Genomic DNA, 19,586 nt, shown 5'->3' with positions numbered 1-19,586 from the left:
ATGAAACTTTTGAGTGGATTGGGTAATTCAGTTAACTAAAAGCAGATATATGTTCATTCCAAGATTTAAGCTGAGATGGATGAACACAAAACATTCAGGCTTCTTTCTGCCCTGTTCCCCAGAGTGTGTTTAAATAGATTAATTTGCAGATCAGATGTTTTGGATTTAATCTAAGCTATTCAATGCTGATTTGATTTAAATAAAGCTTTCTCTAGAGAGATTAACTCATCCTAAAATTGATCTCTATTAGATACATGCTTATGACATGAAAGTGAGGCCTGAGTTTGAAAACTGAATCCGTGCTCAGAATGTTAAAAGTGTAGCATTTGACAAAGGAAAACCTGGCGCATGCATGCACACCCACACAAACACCAACTTATGCACGGATATTGTACACTTATACATATACATGTGCATGTGCCCACACATAAAATATACATATGCACACTCAAACGTCTGAGACAGAATGACTTGTCAGTTATTATAAAAAGAAATTTATTGTTTCATAGTGTTTTTGCTATTTAAAATAGTGGCATTGTGTGTGTTTTGTTTCTGGTATATTGCTTCTGAACTACACTGGCAGGCTGATAAATCAGATCACCAACCATACATAATTTAGTTCAGTAGGTAGCTGGCTGTGCTGCACAGAATACAAATATGCTTCCAACAAATTTTTCTTCTTCTTTTCCGTGGCTATTGTTGGAGGAAGTGCTTTTTATGTTGCTGGAAAATGGGGATCAGACCTGATTCAGACTAGTGGAACAGGTTTTGGTCATTTAACTGAAAAAGACTTGGTTGTAGAATTGTGGGGAGGGAGAGGGTTATAGGTAATACAGTACTTGAGGTGAAAGAAATTATATGACAAGATAAAGCATGGAGAAAGAAGAAAGAAGCAGGGAGAAAGAACAAACTCAAACTCAACCAAGACAAGACGGAGTGGCTGTGGGTCTTGTCTCCCAAGGACAATTCCATCTGTCCGTCCATCACCCTGGGGGGAGAATCATTGACCCCCTCAGAGAGGGTTCGTAACTTGGGCGTCCTCCTCGATCCACAGCTCACATTAGAGAAACATCTTTCAGCTGTGGCGAGGGGGGTGTTTGCCCAGGCAACTGGTGCATCAGTTGCGACCCTATCTGGACCGGGAGTCACTGCTCACAGTCACTCATGCCCTCATCACCTCGAGGCTCGACTACTGTAACGCTCTCTACATGGGGCTACCTTTGAAAAGTGTTCGGAAACTTCAGATCGTGCAGAATGCAGCTGCGAGAGCAATCATGGGCTTCCCTAAATATGCCCATGTCACACCAACACTCCGCAGTCTGCATTGGTTGCCGATCAGTTTCCGGTCACAATTCAAAGTGTTGGTTATGACCTATAAAGCCCTTCATGGCACCAGACCAGAGGGACCTCAGGGACCGCCTTCTACTGCACGAATCCCAGCGGCCAGTTAGGTCCCACAGAGTGGGTCTTCTCCGGGTCCCGTCAACTAAACAATGCCGCTTGGCGGGACCCAGGAGAAGAGCCTTCTTTGTGGCGGCCCCGGCCCTCTGGAACCAACTCCCCCCAGAGATTAGAATTTCCCCCACCCTCCTTGCCTTTCGTAAGCTACTTAAAACCCACCTCTGCCGCCAGGCATGGGGGAATTAAGACTTTTTTCTCCCCCTAGGCCGTTACAACTGTATACATGGTATGTTTGTATGTATGTTTGGTTTTTATATATTAAGGGGTTTTAATTTGTTTTTAGTATTGGATTTTATTGTATATTTTCATGATTGTTGTTAGCCGCCCCGAGTTTTCGGAGAGGGGCGGCATATAAATCCAATAAAACTTGAACTTGAAACTTGAAACTTGAAATTGATCAGCAGTCTGAAAGACAGAGACATGGTTGAGGAGGACATAAAAAGGGAACACAGGGAGAATTTCTAACTCTTCTTCTCTATTCAGTTGCCCCTCTGTGTCAATAGGTTATGAGGTGCTGAGGTACTATGCAGCAAAAGCATACTTGACCAGATTTTAAATGTATCCAGTATGAAAGATTTGACTCAGTTTTCCTGTAGTCCAGTAACCTCTGAGGTAAAATGCCATCATTTAACTTTACAAATAGCATTTGAATGTGTGTGGTAAATGAAAAGATTGTTGCAAGATAGTTTCCTCAATTTCTAGGATCATTTGGGCTGACAGAATATTTCTAGAATTGGTGACTATTAAAATGTGCATTGAATGAAGACAATGTGAGAACAATAGACAAATGTAGAGAGTTGTACGTAGGAATTTATCCACATTACACAGAGCTTGTGGGAGTTATTGGATAAAATGTTCAATGTTCAATTGCAAGAGATATTTGATACATGGAGAACACATTAAGCACTTCTTAGTCTGGACGTTATATGAAATATGAATTATTAATACAGAATTATTTTAAAAATCAGGATAACATTGTGTCTTCAAAGAATACTTGGCATTCTTCTGTGGCTGCACTGCAAATGTATTACAATAGTAAGAAACAGCTTCTTAATTTGTTTGAAAAATAAATTGACTTGAAAAGAAAACATAAGTATATAATTGGAATAAATAAATATCTCATGCCAGAAGTCCTTGTAAATCCTGTCACTTTGCAATATCACTTCAATAGAAATAATCTCAAAGAAATCAACTATAGAATTCAGAAGTGTTAATGTTTAGACCATGATGATAATTTGCATTATTACCCTATCTATCACATCTATCACATCAAAAAAGTTTCCTGATTGACAGACTAAAATATAAACAAGTATTAAGAATGACATTGTTCTACCCATCCATGCTTGCACCCATCTTCTACCTCACCTATATTATCTGAAAGTTTTTGTGGACTAATATTTCATTTAGTATAGAATAAAATTCCACTTAATGTTTATATTGCATCATCTGGAGGTTAAAGATTAAATTTCAAGATATGAAACATTTCAGACAAATCATTTTCTGTATCTTCTGTGCTTTTAATTTTGAGTGCAAAGAGATTGAATGGTTTGCAAAACACATAAGCCAGTAATGTTTAATAGCACCATTCTATTAGCATTTACTTAAAAGCCTCACTAGATTCTCTCTGACTATTTATTTAATAAATATGGGTAAAATATGGGTAAAAGTTCAGTTGGAAGAAATAAATATCTTCGTAGATCTTTCAAAATAGCCAACCTTTTGAATAATGGAACTACTATGCCTTCAATAATTACGGCAATGTCTCCCATGAGTGATAATAATGGCATAAAAAAATAGTACTAACTCATGTTACATGACATGGAATGTCAGTTTATTTTATTTACTTATTTATTTTTAATTTTCCCATTGTATTAGTTTTATATTGAATTTAATGAGTTATTTAAAAGTATGTTCACAAGAAATATGGGGACAAACTGGGAAAAATGAATTAAGGATTTGTTATCAGTGGCTGGTTCAAATCATTAAAGAGAGCTTAACTATTGCTATAAAATAATATAATATGCTTTTTATAAAAATTGACAATTAGAACAGTGGAAACAGTTATTCAGGAGAGAAGCTAGGTAGGCTTCCATCATTGCATGCACTCAAGCAGAGGCTACAGAATCGGAAGAGTATTTTAGTGAGGATTCATGCTTTGAGGAGAGTGCTGGAGTCAATGGGGCTTCCTAGATTCGCCTACGTTTCTGCAACACTCTGCGGCTTGCACTGGCTGCCAATCGTTTTCCGGTCACAATTCAAAGTGTTGGTAATGACCTTTATAGCCCTACATGGCATTGGGCCAGAATACATCCGGAACCGCCTTCTACTGCACGAATCCCAGCGGCCGATAAGGTCCCACAGAGTTGGCATTCTCCGGGTCCCGTCGACTAAACAATGCCATTTGGCGGGCCCCAGGGGAAGAGCCTTCTCTGTGGCGGCTCCGGCCCTCTGGAATCAACTCCCCCCAGATATTAGAACGGCCCCCACCCTCCTTGTCTTTTGCAAATTACTCAAGACCCACCTTTGTCGCCAGGCATGGGGGAATTAGGATATTCCTTCCCCTAGGCCATTACAAGTTATGTATGATATGTTTGTGTGTATGTTTGGTTTTTATAATAAGGGTTTTTAGTTGTTTTATTAAATTGGATTGTTACATGTTGTTTTTTATAATTGTTGTGAGCCGCCCCGAGTCTGCGGAGAGGGGCGGCATACAAATCCAATAATAAATAATAATAATAATAATAATAATAATAATAATAATAATAATAATAATAATCCTTTCCAACTCTGTGAACCTAAGATTTAATGTGCCTGATTAATGCTTTAATAATAAATGAAGGATTAATTAATATTGTATGTAAAATAATGAATACAATTCAATAATGTTATAAGTACTGAGTATTAAAATGATCAGCATGCATCAGCCACAGAAATTTTAAGGAACTGTGTATTCACATTAAGTTGAATCTCTTCTATAGGACGTTTCATTCTGTACTTATTCCTTTTGAGCCTAAATGTGCATTCTCATATCAACATTTGATCCCATTCTTGGTCTATTAAGTGAGCAGAGGAACCATGCACAACTTTTAAATGATACGCATGGTTTTGTTTTTAATTGTTGGATTAAAATTGTTAAAGGGTTAAATACGTTAAAGGGTTAAATAAGATCCACGAGGGAAGTGTTTTTAATAGGAAAGTGAACACAAGAACGAGGGGACACAATCTGAAGTTAGTTGGGGGAAAGATCAAAAGCAACGTGAGAAAATATTATTTTACTGAAAGAGTAGTAGATGCTTGGAACAAACTTCCAGCAGACATGGTTGGTAAATCCACAGTAACTGAATTTAAACATGCCTGGGATAAACACGTATCCATCCTAAGATAAAATACAGGAAATAGTATAAAGGCAGACTAGATGGATCATGATGTCTTTTTCTGCCGTCAGTCTTCTATGTTTCTATGTTTTAAAATTGTTTATACAGGTTTTAATAGAATAGAATAGAATTCTTTAATATTTAATATTTCTGGCTGCGAGCTGCCTAGAGTCCTTAGGGAGTTGGGCGGCATACAAATTGAATTAATAAATACAAATAGAATAAATAAATACTATTTACAGTTAATTAATAGGAACTTCTTCTAAGTCTTGGGCACATGTCTTGAAGAGTTTAGTGCCATATTTTGATTTCTGTTTCCTATTAAGAAAAACATCTATTTATAAGTTCATCTTATTGTTATCTTATTGTTATTTTGTGTCCTTAAGTATGTTTGTAAAACTTTTGAAAACCCATAATGAAAATATATTTTTTTTAAAGGGGGGAAAAATATCTAGAAGTTTTGCTCTCGTTCTAAGCTAGTCTGCTTTTTAAAAGCAAATATTTTAGTTTTGTTTACTAAATTAAGGATAAGTGATATTTCCATTCCAGAATCATGTGCCATCCAGTCAAATCAGGTTTTGTTGTTCCACAACTATTACAAGACCATGTTGCCAGGTTTTACTAAAAACATGGGGTTGTTGGGAAATTCTGCATGGATAATGTACGTTAGAACAGTGTTTCCCAATCTTGGCAACTTGAAGATATTTGGACTTCAACTCCCAGAATTCCCCAGCCAGCGAATGCTGGCTGGGGAATTCTGGGAGTTGAAGTCCAAATATTTTCAAGTTGCCAAGGTTGGGAAACACTGTGTTAGAATATTCCTGACTGGGAGAGCCATGGCAACTAAATCAGCCAATGAGAGCTAAACACATCTGAGCCTGTGCAGACAATCAAAACCGAAACTTAAGTTAGAAGGCTGGGCCTGGTTCGGCCCACTCTCTGCTCTGAACTAGAAACTGCTAGTAACTACTACTATGTTAAAGAAAAAAAATCTGCTGCTGGTATTATGTATATAAAGAAGTTAATGAATCCAGCTGAATCAATTTGTCTCTGTGTGCTTTCTGGAAATGATTTTCTGCAACAAACTCTGACAGTGTAGAAACTGACTACTCATGGGACACCACTGCTGCTATTATTAAGGAGCTTTATTTTGCAATATGAATAAACTTTTGATAGACAATGATAATGTGTGTATCCAACAACTAATCAAAGAGAGAAGCAACCTAGAACTAAGAAGAAATTTACTGATAGTTAGAATGCCTCCAGAAGTTTTGAATGCTATAACACTGGAAGTTTTTAAATAGAATAGAATAGAATAGAATTTTATAGAATAGAATTTTTATTGGCCAAGTGTGATTGGACACACAAGGAATTTGTCTTGGTGCATATGCTGTCAGCGTACATAAAATAAAATATACATTTGTCAAGAATCATGTGGTACAACACTTAATGATTGTCATAGGGGTCAAATAAGGAATGAAGAAGCAATATTAATAAAAATCTTAGGATATACGCAACAGGTTACAGTCATACAGTCAACATGGGAGGAAATGGGTGAAAGGAATGATGAGAAAAACTAGTAGAATAGAAGTGCAGGTTTAGTAGAAAGTCTGACAGTATTGAGGGAATTATTTGTTTAATAGAGTGATGGCGTTCGGAAAAAAACTGTTCTTGTGTCTAGTTGTCTTGGTGTGCAGTGTTCTGTAGCGACGTTTTGAGGATAGGAGTTGAAACAATTTGTGTCCAGGATGTGAGGGGTCAGTAAATATTTTCCCCGCCCTCTTTTTTTGACTCGTGAAGTATACAGGTCCTCAATGTTGGATAACCATTTGTCTGAAATGGTATACCCCCTAAGCACAGGTTTAGACTGGAAGACCTCCATGGTCCCTTCCAACTCTATTATTCTATTCTATTCTGTTCTGCTCTGTTCTAAATAATGCTATCTCTATCAGGCATCAATAATATCCAGAAGGAGTCTGATATAAAACATACCCACCTAATAACTATTAACTATTAATGTAGCTACCTTCCTTAATTTGGTCTCATACAATTTTAAAACCATGGAGGCTAGTAATTCTAAAAAAAAATTGCACTCTGTGAATTGCCATTTTGTCAACACCTGATAAATATTAGATTTATTGGATGAATCTTAGTTCCAGCATTATCGCAGGTGGGGATTTGCAAATCTTTTCCCACTGTTCAGCATTTCATTTATTAAATAGTCTTTGTTCACCTGGCAACTTATTTTCTATCGCTATTCTGCTACCACTGTAGAGATACTCATGGATTTAACAGCCATTCATTTAGAAACAGTTTGAAGTCAAAACAAAAAAAAAGTGATTTATGACTAGTCCTTGCACCTCTGAGCATTGACACCTCCCCATGGTCACATGATCACAATTTTGGTGCTTGACAACCAGCACATCTTTACAACAATTGTATCCTGAGATTGTGTAATTTCACTTTCAACCTTCCCAACTAGTTTCTAACAAGCAAAATTGTATAATTGAGAATTGTAGAAACAATAAAAAGTTGCATATTTAGAAAAAAACCCATTCAACTTCATGACACAGATCTACAGTTACTTTGGTGTCTCAGAAAATTATTGCTGAGATCCCACAACTTTCAGATTTTATAAAAGCCCATTTCCCTTTCTCCCAAAAGCTTGCAATCAGGGTATGCAAATAACTATATTTGTTTGATTATATCCTTTCATTTCTTTAGAAATTCAGGAAAAGGTATGTGGGGATATATCTTGAACCCCCAAAGACTTTTGAGATGCTTTTTTGCCTGTGGGCCATATCCTCAAAGTGATTTGATATTTATTATATGGCAATGGGAAGTCTTGAAATATGATAAATAAATAAATGAAGAAAGAAAGAGAGAGAGAAAGAGAGAGAGAGAGAAAGAAAGAAAGAAAGAAAGAAAGAAAGAAAGAAAGAAAGAAAGAAAGAAAGAAAGAAAGAAAGAAAGAAATATTTCATGACAGAGAATAGACTTGAACTTGAATCAAAGGTACATTTTTCAAGAGGCTGGACTTTTTAAAATTTTTCTTTCAAGATTTTTCATTTCTCATCCAATAAGCTTCTTCAGCTCTGGAGATTAAGAAGCTTCTTAGATGAGAAGAGCAAAGTTCTTCAAATAATAATTAGAAAGTACAGTTGCCTCTTTAAAAAAAAGCACCTTTGAGACAATCATGACTTGGATGACTGAGAATCTCCAGAGGCACTTGAACTTCTTACCCAACAAGTCCAACTTCCTAACTGCTGTGTTACAGTGACTTTCATGCTATTTTTTGCTATTGTTCCTTGCAATTGATATTGATAGTCAATTCAGTAGTGATCTTAGGGAAATCATATAGAGAGACATTGTGGTGTAATGATACAACCAAGTTCAAACCCATCTTTGGACCAGGAAAGTCAGTGAGTGACTGCTTCAGTCTCTTGTTTTGGTTTAATTGTTTTGGTGGGGTTTCTGGTGCTCTGTAAGCTTGGTTGTTTGATTTTTAGACATTCCATTATTCAACTTGGAACCATAATCAGTTGTGATATTAACTGGATGTTACCTTTGCAAGCAAACAATCAAGCTCAGAGAGTACTAAGATCTTTGCAGTTCAACTCTGAGCTACAAATTTTCTCTTCTATTGGAGGGTTATTATTGTGAAGACAAAATTGGAGCACTGCCTTGAGCACCTGGATGAAAATCTAATAAATAAATCTAATACTTAAATAGTCATCATGTTTTGTAGCTATTAATAGACTTTCCCCCCCTTCAAGTCAGACTCTAACAAATCCATGCGTGCACTTTTAATTTATCTGGCCTTTTAAATGCAAATTACATATATCTACTATGTAAAGTCCCGCTATTTCTGTGTCCCGATGAATTCTGAAAGTTCTGAGCTAGGATAATGAATATGATGAAGATGACACATTATAATTTCATGAAGCTTTATCTTAATATTGGGAATAAATTTACAATTCTTTAGCATAAGTCCTTTATTTAACAATTCTTTTCTAATGAATAGAAAAGTCCTATCTTATCATTCTTTCTTGCCGTTCCAATTTAGGGAAGTGCAAAATTATACAAAATAATGCACAATAGTTTCCTTTTTTTCCTGAGTACAAGTCTTTTCTGCAGCCTTTTAAAGGCGTTAGTGGCCTTGGTAACTAACTGGGGATTTCTGATCCTGCTAAATATGTTTGTCTTATTTGTCTTTTTCTCATTCAGGTTATCTGGAATGAATATCCCACCTCCAGTTATCAGCAACAAAAACTGGCTAAGACTTCATTTTGTAACAGACAGCAACCACCGATATCGTGGATTTAGTGCTCCTTATCAAGGTATATTTAATGAAAACAATTTTTCCTCCTTCTCTCAGATTTAGGAATGGAAGTGGGGGTTGGTGTTGGGGTGCAAACAAATATACCACTCGTTTTAAAAAGAAGAAAACTTCCTTATCTGTAAGTTCAGACATGCAGAAACTGACTTTCTCTATGAGAAGAACAAAATTGCATTCAATACTAAGGTTTATTTGCCCTGTAAACCCCACACATTTAAGAGAGATTTGGATCAGAAGTTTGCAGTTTACACTGTGCTATACTTTTAAACATAATGATCCTGCTATGGTCAATGCTTTATTTGTATACAGCTAGTCCTTGACTTACATCCATTCATTTAGTGACCATTCAAAGTTACAGCTGCACTGAAAAAAATGACTTACGACCATTTTTCATAGTTACAACATTTGCATGATAAAAATTCAGATGCTTGGCAACTGGCTCACATTTAATGGTTGTCGCTGTGTCCCAAGATCATGTGATTCCTTTTTGCGACCTTCTCATAAGCAAAGTCTATGCGGAATCTAGATTCACTTAACAACCGGGTTACACAATTTAACAAGCAGTAATTCACGTAACAATGGAAATCAGAAAGGTCGTAAAATGGAGCAACCCTTAACAAATGTTTCACTTGTCAATGGAAATTTTGGGTTCAGTTGTGGTCGTAGGTCAAGGACTACCTGTAATTGCAGCATTATTAAACAGAGTTGTTTTGTCTAATAGAATACATTTCATTGCCGGCAGTAGTTTTTTACTTGTTTACTAACCTGGTTTTTCTTTTTAAATAATCATCTTTTGTTAAATATGAGAAAATTTGCATGAAAAGAAAAATAGTTTAAAGGCTGCCACAACTATTTTGCCAGTTTGTTTGAGCTTGAGAAATACATCAAAATATTTGAAATAACCTGATGAGGATGCAAAAGAGCCTGTTCAGATGTGAAAGGATTAAAAAGAAAATCTATTTTAGGCTTCGATGGGATTTGAATTAACTCTGAGTACAGCCAGGAAGTACTAATTATACATCAAGCAGTGTTATTATTTTTTTCCTCTTAAGTTTTCTTCTACTTTATTGTTTTTACTTTTTTTAAAAAAATGGTAAATTACAATTTAGGTTTTGTAAAACATTAATTTTAGGAAAAAAATGCTATTTTCTGATATAGCATAATGCTGAGACTTTATATCTGTTCAAAGCTTCAGAATAGCTGCAGCTTGGTATGAGAATTATTCACCTTCACAAGTATATATTTGTCTTTAAGTTATGTCCCCTACTAAATGCATTTTAAAATTACAGTTGTATACATGCTTGATTCAACTGAATTCAGAATTACTATTAAATCTGTAGAATTTTATTATTAAAGCAAAATGAAAATGTGCACTCATAGAAAGGGAAAGTTTTTTTTTTAAAGTCAGCATTTTATATGGGAAAATTCAGGAAGTCATATGTTTAGTTTAAGTCACATCTTAAACAGGATAAGGAACAAGGATACTTTAAAAAGTAGCTGTTAAATATATTTTTAAAAATGTTGTACATATTTTGATCATGACAAACATCACCAAAAGGATTACTGCAGATGTTATAGTTTTCAGAATCTGCTGTGCAATATTTCAACAACTATTCAGAGCAGTATTGAGAGTGTTCAATATTGGGTGAAATTAAAAAAAAACCACCCAATTTCTAATGGATCCATAACAACCACCACAGTTATATAATTAATATTATGTAAATAAAGAACAATATTAATTGATATGCTTAACAGAAACAAGGGTATGATAAATTTTTGTTCTAAGGTAGTCCTCAACTTTTCAGTGCCATTTTAACTTTGGTCACCAAATAGCTGTAAGTCAAGGGCAATCTATACTGATTGCTGATTTGTTGCCTCACAGGAGAATTGAGGCCCCTTTCCCCATCAGTTGACAAGCTGATGAATTTATTTATTTATTTATTTATTTATTTATTTATTAGATTTGTACGCCGCCCCTCTCCGAAGACTCGGGGCGGCTAACAACAATAAAAAAGACAATGTGAACAAATCTAATATTAAAAATAATCTAAAAAACCCCAATTTAAAGAACCAATCATACATGCAAGTCATTATTTTCAATATAAAGTTATAAAATATAATACAATATGAACATATTTTTTATTTCAGTGGACACGTTCTTTTGTACTTCAGGAGGAAACAATGGTCAGCAACACAACTTCCTAATCTAAATTAGTTTTTAATTAGTAAAATCATTACTACTGTCCTAGTTCAGTAGTAGAATAACCTAAATTATTGGAATCCAAAGTTATCATTTTATATTTGCATTGGTATTACATTGAATTAAAATATAACTGTCCTGGTAATTATAGATGTATTGAATTATATTTCAAGTTTTCTAAATATTATATAGAAATAGTTTAAAATACACAAATTAATGATTTTAGAAATAATTCATCACTTATGTTATCTAAAGTGACCCATTTGTATAGAAAACCTTATCTAGCAATAATGTTTTTATTACATAATACAATCAGCTACTATCACATTCATAAATAGCCTTGCTATTACTTATATATTAACCCATATACAGAATTCATCTTTTCTGAAATATTTTAGAGTTTAGATGATCCAGGATAATGTTGTATATGACAGGTACCTTCGTTCCTGTATTTGCACACATTATGGCGAAATAATTTGTATTTACCCAATCGTAACCAGCTATAACATTGATTTCAGCTATTATTCAATTTGTTCTTTACTCATTCACTTTCATGACCCTCTTGTTAGACAATACTTCCATATATAGGGAGAAGCATTCTAATACTGAAACTAAACCAGTTATTGTTCTAGGTTGCACATCTATTCTACATGCATGTTGCCTTTGTTGGGGGAAGAGGTTGATTAATTTTTTAAAGCAAAATAAAATTAAATTATAAAATTATATTATAAAACAAAAGGAAAATAACTCATTGTAAGTTTAACTGCGTGAAAAGATGCAAAATGCACAGATAAAAGAGCAAATAAAATTCTTATAACTAAATGATATCAGAGGGAAGCAAAACAATATTGATTTCAGAGTTTACAAAGCAATCATGTCCTGGAGCTAAAATATTTAAAAATAATAGAAGATGGATATTTACAATATATAGTTTAAGTAGGATTTAGCAATAGTGAACTTAGTTACAGCACATTTGTTAATGTATGTATGTTTTTTTTCCTAGAAAAAAAAGAACAGTGAGTCTGTTATGGTATCTTAAATCTCCAATCTCCCCTTAGTGTATTTCAGTAATACCATTTGAAAGGGCATGACATTTCAAGCATTTTTCCAGCACATATTTTTTTCCTTATTATTTCTATAATGTTATAATAAACTATATTAGGCATATTCTGCTGTATGGGTATTTTATGAAACAAAATGTGGTTAATGCAGCATCTCTCAATTGCCACTTTTCTGCAGTTTAGTGGTAGACTTCATATTCGGCTTTCTTCCCTTTGCACTATGAAGGTTAATTCTCCAGTTGGGAATGAAATTATGAACAATCCACATTTGCTTGGGAAATCAAAGTCCTGCCACAGTGGTTATTCTATTGATTTAAATCCATTTTTTTTTTAAAAAAAATACTCTCTGTACCTACTTTTTTATCCTTAAGATAATAGGCTTCTGTTGACGTTCGCTTTCTCATAAATTTGCTATCTGCCTTTCTTTCTGTTGTGTCACAATGTTGCTACCTTCTTACTGAATAATTGTGTCTTATGAATTAGAAAGAGTATGAATTAGGTTCCAAGCAAACATCAAGCTGCGTGGGACTACAATGAAGATGTAGAACAAGTGAAACAAAAATAAGAGCGCAAGTTGAAGACCTAGCATTTTAAGTTTTCCCTTGGCAAGCACAAACCAGTATATAGCGTCTATAATGATGATGAAAGGCTATACAGCGTAAGGATCTAAAATATGAATTGCTGCCTTTCTACACTGAGGCCCTGCTGTCTGTAATATAGTAATGAAATGATTCATTCGCAATAGCTTTTGTCTTGTGATAAGACTATTTTTCTTCTTTCTACATAACTTTAACATCTAAAGACAGACCAATATCTATGCCCAAAAAAGTATCTCCCAGAATTCAAAGAATGTTTCCTTAGATTACAAATAATGACTCTTTTAAATTATTAAAATAATAGGAAGGGATAGTAATATCATCCCATAGTGCTATGGATGAGATACTCAGTTACAGGCAACAATAGGACCCAATGCAACAAAGTGACAGAATTTCTAGTATGTATGTATGTATGTATGTATGTATGTATGTATGGATGGATGGATGGATGGATGGATGGATGGATGGATGGATGGATAGACAATATTTATTTACTTTTTCCTGCATATAACAAACGTACACAACAAAAATACACAGTGTATCTATGCATGCATATGTTTGTGTTTAATCTGTAGACATCTATCCGTAGATTTATAAAATTAAACAAATTGACTATGGAAATAGTACATTTGGTTACAAAACTAAAATGCATTGGCACGGTCTACCAGTTCATGCCTTATGTATAGCAAAGTTTATGCCTAAATAAATACAGTAGATAGTATCCAAATATTATTTGGAGTATTTTCCAGAATTTGAACAAGTTTTAAAAGAAGAGAAAAGAGTTGAGAGAGTCAATTGGCTAGTGAGCAAGTTAAGGACATGTTAAGTTAAGGTATCCAAATAGACATTTCTTTATCACTTCCTCATACCTCCCAGAGACTAATAAGAGGACACAGAGTTGGCTTCCTCCAGGTCCCGTCAACTAAACAATGTAGGTTGGTGAGACTGTGGGGGAGGGCCTTCTCTGTGGCTGCCCCGGCTCTATGGAACCAACTACCCCCCGATGTCCATATTGCTCCCACCCTACTGGCTCCCAAAGACCTGGCTTTGCCGGCAGGCCTGGGGGCCATGAATTGCCCATCTTTCATGGCCAAATTTTATTTTATGAATGGTGTGCATGCATAAGATTTGACTGGTTTTTATATAAATGGGTTTTATCAGGGTTAGTTTTTTAGATATTTTACTTCTTTTATCGTTTGTATCTTTTTGTATTGTATTATATTATGTTGTAAGACGCCCTGAGTCCTTCGGGATTGGGCGGCATAGAAGTCGAATAAATAAAATAAATTGCAATAGCTGTGTAGAAGAAAGTGGTGGTAGGGAAAAAGCAAGAAAAATTAGCCTTCTATATAAACCACGATAAATCTTTAATCTACACATAGTTTAAACATTGTAATGTCTAAGCATTGTAATGTTTCCGAGATGGAAAGCCTATACAATAGGTCATCACAGAACATTACAGAATTTATTATGTTAGCTTCTATTTCGTTGGGAAATAACCAAAGAATAGATTATTTTTAAAATTGTTTTTGAATTTTTTTAAAATGGTATTTTTTTAAAAAAGAAATCTGTTTAAGTTTTATTAGTAACATATTTCATTTTAAAGCTGATTAAAATCATTGTGCCAACCCACTGACACTTTATTTGGTTCTTATTTGCATTGGATCTAGAAAGGACCAATTGGGAACCAGTGCAGTTTGCAGAGTACTGGTGCAATGTGGGTGTACCTAGGCACACCTACAACAGCTCGTTCAGCTCCATTCTGGACTAATTGTAGTCTAGGAATGCTTTTTAAGGGGAGCCCCATGTAGAGCGCATTGCAGTAATCGAGTAATCTGCACCAAAACACATTTTTGTAAGGATGGGCTGTTCACACTGAAAATTCCTCTAGGTCACATGGTCAAACTTGTGGGGTCACATTGCCATCGTGTGACATTTTATGACTTTTTTCCCATTGGCAGAGCTGAGGTGGGTGTGGTCTGCATGTTACACATCTGGCCCATGAGCTGTCAGTTTGACACCCCTGCCTGGGTGATTCTTCCAATTGAGTTTATGTGATTCCAAAATATAAAATAATTTCTCTTGTTTCTTATAATTCTCAAAATCTGCTGGCTGAGACAATCTATTTACCTATAACTAGTTGAATAAAACATGCTTTGGCATCTATAGGAATTGTTTCTATGTGGACACACTCAGTTTGGAATCATAAACTTTCCTAGAGAGGAAAGTTTAAAACTTGACTTTGCACTCTGTTGAGAACAATTTTGCATTGGTAAGGATTGCATGTGGGTTCATTGTATCTTCATAAAGCAGACAACGATTATTCTTCCACCAAAATTGATAATGGTTATTCTTCCACCAAAATACTAATCCTATATCAGGGAGGTATCTAGATTAAGATTATAAACTATTACCGTATTTATCTCTCAAATTCATTATGTGAAATGAATGGATATAGGTAGGTCATGAAATTTATGACATACCTGTATATACTAACAAATATGTTCATTTAGATTTATACATGCATGTTTCTTCTTTTCTTTATCTCCTAGTTGTATATGGACATTGTGGCTCAACTGCTAAATCATGTTTGAGTCTTCATGACTTCATGGGCCATAGAATGCCAGGCCCTCCTGTCCTTCACTATCTCTGAGAGTTTGCCCAAATTCATGTTCAAATTTGTCAATGATACTATCTAGCCATGTCATACGCTACAGCGCCCATCTCATTTTGTCTTCAATCTTTCCCAACAATGAATTCTCTCTTCTGATTTGCTGGCAAAAGCCTTTAAGTTTCATTTTTAATATCTGTCATTCCAAAGAACAAAGTAGATTTCCATTAGAAAAATAGGCATATGCATGTGTATAATATATGTAGCTAATCCCAGAATAATATAATATATAACCATATGCACAAATCCTTTATACATTTATACCACTTCTTTCATTATAAACTCTGGGAGATTAACAAAAACAATTGAACATATACATTTTACCCTCAACGTATAGGGTAGTTCTTCCCTTCCTCTTTTTAAATATATGAATTCTTCATCAAAAGGAAGCAAAATTGTTTAGGAAATGGGATAATGCAATAAGTGAATATTTTGTAATTCTGGTGTGGTCTTCTGAAATATTCTTTCCTTTATTATTGCCAACTTAAGCTTATTTAAATCATTTAGTATTTAAAAGCAAATTATTGCCATAACTTGCCAAAAAAAAGTATACAGTCCTATATGCAAAATATCGAGGGTCAAATGTCTTTTGTTGAACTTTTGAAAGTCACTTCTAAACTCAGGTAATGAATTAATGCAGAAAGCAGGTTCATATTTTTTCTGAGCTACCTAAGAGATCAATTTTAATCCACAGGGAAGCTTAAGCAGTTTTTGCCATGGTTAAAGCTTGTTACAGCAAGGAATGCTAGTAAACACTGAATGGCAATTTTTGTGTACAATGGAGTAAGCATGTTATTATCTATATCAATAGGAAGCCTATTTGAAAGTCCATCTGCATTCTGGTACAGGCATTCATATGTTAATAGATTGAAAAATAGTGGCCAGAGCGCTACAATGAGTAAAAAAAGGTTCCAGTTTTGTATGTTAATAATTATAATAATCCATATTACTCCATTAAGCCATTAAAGAATAACTTAATTTCAATTAAGATTAATTATCACAATTACTAGAGGTTCTCCTGTACCATTCTCTTAAGCCCTTCTGATATATGCATTTATTGTCATACATTGTTGTGGAAGTGATGGTAACCACCTTTAGTCTTGGTTACAAATCTTCATTATAGATTTGAAGTACAAATAGTGGATTTACTTATTTGATTTATATCCCAACTTTCAATTAAATTTGAGAACTCATATGTGATGAGTTGTAGGAGATGATTAGGCTAAAGGAGAGATCAAGCAACGAAGTAGTGGAAGTGATGTGCCGGTGCCTGGAGGCTGTTGGGGTCTGGATGGGTGTCAACAGACTCAAACTCAACCCAGATAAGACGGAGTGGCTCTGGGTTCTGCCTCCCAAGGACAATTCCATCTGTCCGTCCATACCCCTGGGGGGGGGGAATTATTGACCCCCTCAGATAGGGTCCGCAACTTGGGCATCCTCCTCGATCCACAGCTCACATTAGAGAAACATCTTTCAGCTGTAACGAGGGGGGCGTTTGCCCAGGTTCGCCTGGTGCACCAGCTAGACCAGGACTCACTGTTGCGGCCCTAGCTGGACCGGGACTCACTGTTCACAGTCACTCATGCCCTCATCACCTCGAGGTTCGACTACTGTAATGCTCTCTAAATGGGGCTACCTTTGAAAAGTGTTGGGAAACTTCAGATCGTGCAGAATGCAGCTGCGAGAGCAATCATGGGCTTCCCAAGGTATGCCCATGTTACACCAACACTCCGCAGTCTGCATTGGTTGCCGATCAATTTCCGGTCACAATTCAAAGTGTTGGTTATGACCTATAAAGCCCTTCATGGCATCGGACCAGAATATCTCTGGGACCGCCTTCTGCCGCACGAATCCCAGCGACTGGTTAGGTCCCACAGAGTTGGCCTTCTCCAGGTCCCGTCGACTAAGCAATGTCGTTTTGCGGGATCCAGGATAAGAGTCTTCTCTGTGGTGGCCCCGACCCTCTGGAACCAGCTCCCCCCAGATATCAGAGTTGCCCCCACCCTCCTTGCCTTTGTCAAGCTCCTTAAAACCCACCTCTGTCGTCAGGCATGGGGGAATTGAAATTTCCCTTCCCCCTAGGCTTATAGAATTTCTACATGGTATGTTTGTATGTATGAGTGGTTCTTTAAATTGGATTTTTAAAGATTTTTTTTAATATTAGATTTATTTACATTGTCTTTTTATATTGTTGTTAGCCGCCCCGAGTCTTCGGAGAGGGGCGGCATACAAATCTAATAAATAAATAAAATAAATAAATAAATTTCATCAGTCTGCAGTCTCTTCATGTCCACAAAGGATCCAAGCCCAGCCCATTTTTGAATTCCATTGACACTTATATACCACCAATTTACTTTAATCATTAGTAATTCAGATGCTTGTTGAGAGTATTAGTAAGCAATAAATCATTTGAACACCTTGCCTCCTGATTTCTTGCACCTGAAAGGAATAATAAAATAGGCATAATAGAGAAAGAAATTAAAAACCAGTCACAATAAATGACAAAAAATGCATAAAACGAACATTTTAGAATCTGGCAGAAAAGATACAGACCTTTGAAGAAATGCAAAGTACACAATTCATTGGGAAAGCACATCCAACTATTTGAAATAACACACCCAAAAGCTGCTTATTGAGTTCTACAAAAATGAGATTCTGAGGGGACATATGAAAAGAGAATGTGTCTATTTTTATGTTGTACTTTTGGCCAATCCACTATTTGAATAGGTTTACCAAATTGAAATCTACAGGTCATATGCATCTAATTTTGTATCATTTCTTCAACTTGATAAGAAAGAAATTGTGTTCATTTTCTTTTTCAAAGGAGGATGAAAACAAGGGATTGTAATGGTGCCCTTCAATTTATGTAATCATGAACAATTCAGAATTGTGTATGCCCCCTGGATTTTCATGCCTCATATAAATCCATATGGACACACCATAAAGGGAGGCTATATAGCAATCCAGGAGATGTATGAGATGATTTCATATTGGTAAATTGGTCCATCTTATGATGATAAAAAGTTGGAAAATAGTTACAATAATATATACACATTTTAAGAAGTGCTAAAGCATCATAAAAAATAATAAATCTGGTTCATAGGGAAATAAACATTTTGAGAAAGAACCATTGCTCTTCTCCCTTTTTTGCTTCTTGTTTTGTCAGCTAATTAATGTTAATATTAAAATCTGCTAGAATGAAATAAAGTAGTAGAGCATGAACTATTATATCCAAATCCAAGAATTATTTATTTATTTATTTATTCATTCATTCATTCATTCATTCATTCATTCATTCATTCATTTCATTCATTCATTCAATTTTTATGCCGCCCTTCTCCTTAGACTCAGGGCGGCTTTACAACATGTTAGCAACAACACTTTTTAAACAGAGCTAGGCTATTGCCCCCACAATCCGGGTCCTCATTTTACCTACCTTGGGAGGATGGAAGGGCTGAGTCAACCTTGAGCAGGTGATGAGATTTTGAACCGCTGACCTTCAGATCTACAAGTCAGCTTCAGTGGCCTGCAGTACAGCACTCTACCTGCTGCGCCACTCCGGCTCTTATTCCACACTTTTTAATGTTTCATTTCTATAGACAAAATCTTGCCAGGACTCTACTATCTGCATCAGCGGTGGGTTGCTCCCAGTTCGGGACCAGTTCCTTACAACCAGTAGTTAGTGGTGGTGGGAGACTCAATCCACTCCACCCGGAACAATGTCGTGCATGAATTGGTAGCAAAACTAATTTAGAACCCACTACTGATCTGCATATACATTATACTCTATGAATGATTAGGGAGAAACTGTCTTCACCCTACTTTTCTTGCATATAACCTCTGGATTAAGTAGATTGCTTCTTACTTCTCCGGAATCCACTTTC

General features: G+C 35.5%; 1 protein-coding gene across 1 annotated transcript in view; it reads left to right on the top strand.

Annotated features, from left to right (window-relative positions):
• Window positions 1-19,586, top strand: part of CSMD3 (CUB and Sushi multiple domains 3) — a 615,639-nt gene that overhangs the window by 159,432 nt on the left and 436,621 nt on the right. The window contains 1 exon segment of the mRNA XM_070748648.1: window positions 9,063-9,175. Coding sequence (XP_070604749.1) covers window positions 9,063-9,175 — 113 coding nt within the window.

Source organism: Erythrolamprus reginae, chromosome 3 (genome assembly GCF_031021105.1).
Source record: "Erythrolamprus reginae isolate rEryReg1 chromosome 3, rEryReg1.hap1, whole genome shotgun sequence".
Lineage (NCBI taxonomy): Eukaryota > Metazoa > Chordata > Lepidosauria > Squamata > Dipsadidae > Erythrolamprus > Erythrolamprus reginae.
Note: the sequence above shows the minus strand (reverse complement) of the source record. Positions and strands in the feature narration are given on the sequence as shown.